This window comes from Tachysurus fulvidraco, chromosome 4 (assembly GCF_022655615.1).
Source record: "Tachysurus fulvidraco isolate hzauxx_2018 chromosome 4, HZAU_PFXX_2.0, whole genome shotgun sequence".
In the NCBI taxonomy this organism is placed as follows: Eukaryota; Metazoa; Chordata; class Actinopteri; order Siluriformes; family Bagridae; genus Tachysurus; species Tachysurus fulvidraco.
This window is the reverse complement of record NC_062521.1, coordinates 22,399,930-22,405,500: the sequence shown is the minus strand read 5'-3', so window position 1 is coordinate 22,405,500 and position 5,571 is coordinate 22,399,930. Positions and strand designations below refer to the sequence as shown.

Genomic DNA, 5,571 nt, shown 5'->3' with positions numbered 1-5,571 from the left:
CAGTTTCTCTCTTCTGTCATACTTCTCTCAGCTGATCGCTTGGTCGGCCAACCTCAGCATGAGATGCTGCAGGACATTAAGATTTTTTTCCATCTCAATGCATCTGTTTTCCTCTGAGCATTTCTCTATCTCACTCTGCCACCCACATCCACCCCTGCCTTATACTCCCTCTCTCTCTATCTCTCTCTCTCCCTCCCTCTCTTTCTCTCTCTCTCTTACACACACACATACACTATCATTCACTATCATGTGTACTTGCTCTTTTCACCTTAACTATTCTATTTAAGACCACCAATTCCCTCTATATCCTCTGGATCCTTGGTATCTCTTTAGGCAGGCAGTGAGAGAGTGATAAATAAAGAGCCTAAGGATTTCACAGCACAGCTGGAGAAGGAAAGGAAAGAGAAGAGAAGAGAAGAGAAGAGAAGAGAAGAGAAGAGAAGAGAAGAGAAGAGAAGAGAAGAGAAAATAAGTGAAGAGAAGAGAAAATTAGTGAAGAGAAGAGAAGAGAAGAGAAGAGAAGAGAAGAGAAGAGAAGAGAAAAGAAGAGAAGAGAAAAGAAGTGAAGGAAAGAGAAGAGAAGCTTTTTTTTCAGGTCATTAGTCTCTTAACTCTCTTCCTCTATTTTCACTGATATCAAGGTCTATTAAATTTTTTTAGTCATTGATATTTCTTAGAAATTATTTTTTTATCCATTGACTGAAAGTCTGTGAATTAACTCATTGGTTAATCTTGGGGGATTTGGGTTGGTTGATTGTTGGTATGAAGTTCTCATGTAATTTTGATTTTGTTCTAAATCTTACAATAATTGTATTCTTAGAGGTCAAAAGGAGAGTCTCACAGTGAGCAAAGTAATAGTCAAATCTCTTTATATTTGAAAAAAAGGGAAAAATTGAAAAAACATCCATGACAAAGTTTCACATAAAAGACATGAGTCAAATACATTCACAGCAGTTCTTGCTGACAGGTTGATCTTACTAATCAGTGACAACAGAAATGATATCAGTCACATTCTGAACCAATCAGAGATCAGTAAACATAAACCAACAGATCGGTAAACATGAGACTTTCTTTGCTCTATGTACAGCTTTCCCGTTGATGATGATGTCATGGTATATTTACAAGATATTACAGATGATTAATTGCTTTTAAAAGACAAATGAGAAGAAAAAAAGTCATGTTCTGCATTTCTCTTCCTTCAGAAGACTGTGTTCTACTTCTCTTACATACTGTCTCACTTTTATTATCTCTCTGTCTCTTTCGTGTTCTCTCTCTTCTGCACTCCCTCTGTCTGTGTGTCTCTCTCTCTCTTGATCTCTTTGTTGCTATCTAATTATCTAATTATCTCTAATTATCCTTACAAAGATTTTCCTCACCACTTTTAATACCTTTTCTTTCTGCTTTCATATTCCATCACACTGCTTTCCATTAACCTTTTGATATCCTTTGACATCTGTTATATTTATTATTTAAATATAATTTACTGATTAAATTTGTAATGTAATCTAAAGAACCGTTAATACCTTTAACTGATAAAACCAGTATAGTGTTAGAAACCATGTCTACCTAACATTACTGTAAGCAGTGCCGATAGTAGCACTGAAACTGTAGCACTTTGAGTAACAGTATTAGCTGCAATTATAAAGACAGTTATAGTCATAGGACCATCACAAGCAGCATTTACAATAGCCAAAATAGCACTAATAGCAGCCAAAAATGGCAGAAGTATACAAATGTTGTACATAAACCTAGGATGGAACCATATATCCCCAGTCCATAAAGACTGTGATATATATGAAATGTCCACACGGAAGGAGGACAGTGTACCTGCTGACTTAACAAGCCTTCTGGTAGTAGCTATCATTCCCTTCCATTGTGAAAATGGCCTGCACTGCAGTACCTGCCCCGAATTCCCTGCTTCCCCTACTGTACCCTAAATCAGTGTAGTGCCCTCTAGTTGCTTAGATAGCCTAGAGGCTCAAACTGAACAGAACAAAGATACAGTTAAGGTAGAAGTTAAACAGGAATCAGGTATATGGTAGTTAGGTTGAGTAAAAGGGGTCTTCATTTCTCCAAGGAGGGGAAGAAGAAATGAGGGATCAAGATCCCTTACTAAGTTACTAAGTTTCAGCCAAAGAGAAGATGGAGAGATACAGTCAAGATGGACATAACAACTAGCAAGAGAGCGGACGGTAAAGAAGAAGATGAAGAAGAGAAGGGTGGGATGGTGTCAAAGTCAGGGCATTCCAATTCGAAGCAGCGCAGCGAGGTGATACCTGCATCCTCATTGCCATAATTGGCCCAATACTCTTCTTTTTCTAACTTAGGAAGCAGAGCTTCTTCCTCACCCAGCTCATACTTCGTGGATGTGGATGTGATTGAGGGTTTGCCACCAGAGAAGGGATGGGCTTTCATGGTTTCTGAGCTCTTTTCAAAGATACCCTTGGTGGAGCTAACAGGCTTGTTCTTGGAGAACCACCAGCGGGTCTTTGTGCTGAAGGTAGTGGTGGTGGATCCAGCCAGGGAGCCAGGGTCTGGCAGGGGGCACAGGGCAAAGTCCATCTCACGCAGGAAGCGGAGGTCCAGGCCACGGCGGGAAGCAGGAGTGGCACAGAGCAGCTCTGAGCTGGAGAGGCGGTTGGACCTGAAGAACTCCCAAAGTGGGCGAGCCTCACAGCCACAGGCCCAGGGATTGTTGTTGAGCCGCAGGAACTGGATGGATTCCACATCACGCATTGCCTGGCCAGGGAGCTCAGCCAATGTGTTGTTGAAAAGGAAGAGCATGGTAAGGCGGCCCAGGTCTCGGAAGGCGCGACGGTTGACTTGACGAATGCGATTGTCGTGCAGGAGCAGGCGGTCCAGGTTGACCAGACCACGAAACACATTCTCTGACAAGGTGCGGATACGGTTGCCATGCAGGAATAGCTGGCTGAGATTGATAAGATCAGCAAACAGGTCATCCTGGAGAAAGTGGAGCTGGTTCTCTTGCAGATAGAGGTACTGCAAGCTGTAGAGCTTGTGGAAGATGTCATGGGGGAGGGCGGCCAAACGGCAACGGTGCATGTGAAGACTTTGCAGCTTCTCTAGCCCACGGAAAGCTCCACCCTCCAGGCGGCGCAAATGAGGGTTATCACCCAGATCCAGCTCCTCCAAATCATGCAGGTCACTGAAAGCACCAGCCTCAATCCAGGTAATGTTGTTGGAGAAGAGCCACAGAACCTGAAGAGCAGGAGAGCAAGTGTGCAAGAAAAAAAGGTGGGGAAGGTGAATGAAATAAGATGGTGGTAAAGGGGTGTAGTGATGGGTGTGAAGAATGAAATACACAATGTGAGATGAGCAAGAGGAGAAATGCAGAGGTAAATAAAAATAAAAGTTGTGAAAGACCAGAAAGTGGTAAAGACAGTATGGATTTGAGTAAAAAAAAAAAACAGACAGAAAAATGAGAGTAGGATAGTAATAAAAAAATATATAGAAGAGAAAGTGATAACAGGTGAAAAAGGGGAGAGGTAAGAATAGAGAATTAGTTCAAGGTTACAAATGTACACTTAATCCTTTACAAGAGAAATACTAACTCTTACATTCTCACATTTTCTCTTACAAACTCACATACCTGAGTTCCAAAGCCAAAGGAGCCCACTCTCAGCTCTGTGATGCGATTGTTTTGCAGAAAGACGCGCTGTGACTCGTAGGGGACACCGGTGGGCACGAAGGTGAAGTTCTGCGCCTGGCAGCTCACGGTCATGGGAGTCGGGTAACACACACACAGGTGTGGGCAGCTCTGCACAGGTGCAGGCTTAATCACAACCAACCAGACCACCAGCCAGAGCGAGAGACCACCTATGAAAACACATAGCATGTTCCATTAAGACATGAGCTCTGACTCGAAAGCATGATCTTGGTTCTAATGCATCTCTGTTTTACCATAAATTTAATCAGGCAAAACCCCACAACAGTCAACTTCAGTTAAGCAAAAAGTATTTTGAACATCTGAACATTTATTAACATTAACACGTTTAGACTAAATGTTCATAAAATAAAGTATAAAGTAAATGAAAACAGTCATCGTGGTTCCACAAAATGCTTTACACAAGTTTGTAAGTTTTCTCCTCAGTTTGCGTAACACATGTTCCTTTGCCTATTTATTACAAATGTTTTTAAAATGTACTTGAAATACAACAACAGAACAACATTTTAGTGCAAAAGATATTTGCAGTATAGTACACAAGGAGAAAAAAGCAAATTGTAGAAGTAACTTACTCTTAAAGTCGTGCGCCATGGAGCTCCGTCGGCTCCGCGTAAAGAGAGAAGTTTCCATTCCGAACCAAAGACGAAAGCGAGCTAGCCTTAAGGAGGCGAGTGGGTCCTTGCTATCTCCGCTGATGCTCTGGTTCCTTAGTCGGAGTGACTGATGAGAGCGAGTGCCGAAAGCTCGCACCGGCCACCGTTTATAGTCGCCCAGCGGCGCGGCGCCTACGTCGGTGGGCACCACGGAATCTCTCATACGTCATCAGCCGGGTCAGGCTCGAGCGAGGGGGTGGAAGAACGGAAGAGGAGGGGCATTGTTGCCAGATTGCGCAGTGTCCGGGCCACTGTAACGGAATGAAAGGTATTGGTTGGATACTGCATGTGGGATTAACTAATTATGAGTGTATTTGGTAATGTTTTGCGCTTTGTATACTTTTTTTTAATAATACTTATTTTTATTTGGAAAAGCTTGCTTATATTGGATTAATATGTATCTTTAATGTGTTTTACACTGTTAATGGATGAAATACAGTAGAACCGATCTGGCAACCCACAAGAAAGCGCAGAAAGCGCGCGCACGCACACATGGGAGCGAGGAATAGAGGACGTAAATGAGTGCATCCGTCCTACGAGAGCGCGCGCAACCGATAAGGCAAGAGGGAAGTTGGGCTGTGCGCAGATTGGTCAACAGACTCGCGTTATGGTCACCGAGTCGCGCGCGCACGAGAAAACGGGAGGGGGGGGGCGGTTGATGGGAGAGAGCGGGCATAATGCCCGTTAATGATGACTAGACCGAGAAGAGGAGGGAAGGACAGGAGAAAAGTGTGCACGCTGCTCGTTTCTTGGCATCATTTGGAAGTGGTTTTCCTGCGCCTGTCATAGTGAGAAGCTTTTAGTGGCCAAGTTATACTTTGTATAGGGGTTCAGTTTACTTGGATCTCCAAGTGAGGTCCGTAACCTACTCTCTTCCAAATAAATGATTTTTAAGCGTTTACTGGCTAAATTAAAGTTTCATTGATTTGGAACACGTTCTAATAGTTAAACACTTGATGGTACCCACATGGTTCTTTACAGAACTTTTAGGGGTTCCTCCAGAGAATCAACTAAAGAACCTTAAAAGTGTTGTTGTTAATATTTTTTGATGGTGAGATAAGCATGTAGCATACTTTTAGCTGTTATTTGTTTTTAATATTTATAAATAAATAAATAAATAAATAAAGTACACATAAGGTAAATGAAATAATACTGTGTGTTGAACCATACACTAACACTTAAAATTGGTTTCAGTCTCAGATTAAACTTGGATTAAAATAATTGATTGAGTCC

At 42.3% G+C, this 5,571-nt stretch overlaps 1 protein-coding gene across 1 annotated transcript; it reads right to left on the bottom strand.

Annotated features, from left to right (window-relative positions):
* Window positions 1-663: 663 nt before the first annotated feature.
* rtn4rl2a (reticulon 4 receptor-like 2 a) lies at window positions 664-4,501 on the bottom strand. Its single transcript, XM_027145819.2, has 3 exons — window positions 4,258-4,501; window positions 3,611-3,837; window positions 664-3,219 (listed from the first exon to the last, which is right to left on the bottom strand). Exons 1-3 carry the CDS (start codon window positions 4,499-4,501, stop codon window positions 2,128-2,130), a joined length of 1,563 nt encoding a protein of 520 aa, XP_027001620.2. The 3' UTR covers window positions 664-2,127.
* Between the last annotated feature and the right edge of the window lie 1,070 nt (window positions 4,502-5,571).